General features: G+C 61.6%; 1 protein-coding gene across 1 annotated transcript in view; it reads right to left on the bottom strand.

The window, feature by feature from the left end:
- Positions 1–276, bottom strand: part of LOC143291020 (solute carrier family 35 member F3-like) — an 81,778-nt gene continuing 81,502 nt past the window's right edge. The window contains exon 9 of the mRNA XM_076600607.1: positions 1–245. Within this exon, the coding sequence (XP_076456722.1) occupies positions 1–245 (245 nt within the window). The remainder of the gene's footprint in view (positions 246–276) is intronic.

Genomic DNA, 276 nt, shown 5'->3' with positions numbered 1-276 from the left:
TCACATGTATGACGTCATGGTGAGGCGGCCACGCAGCGTGTGGTGATTGGCCGAGGCTGAGGTGCAACCGGAAGCCGAGTGCCTGCCGCGTCCGTGGCGACTGGCCTTGCGCTTCTTGAAGGGCGCGACGATGACCTTGGTCCAGTCCTCGGGCAGAAGGATTAGCAGCAGGCCCAGGGTGATGAGGACGAAGGCGGCCAGCTTCATGCCCGTGTACTGCTGGCCTCCCCACACTGTATCCCCCACTGTGTCACACACACACACACACACATACAT

The sequence above is a fragment of the Babylonia areolata genome, chromosome 16, assembly GCF_041734735.1.
Source record: "Babylonia areolata isolate BAREFJ2019XMU chromosome 16, ASM4173473v1, whole genome shotgun sequence".
In the NCBI taxonomy this organism is placed as follows: Eukaryota; Metazoa; Mollusca; class Gastropoda; order Neogastropoda; family Buccinidae; genus Babylonia; species Babylonia areolata.
The sequence above is the reverse complement of the archived record's forward strand: the minus strand, read 5'-3'. Positions and strand labels throughout refer to the sequence as shown.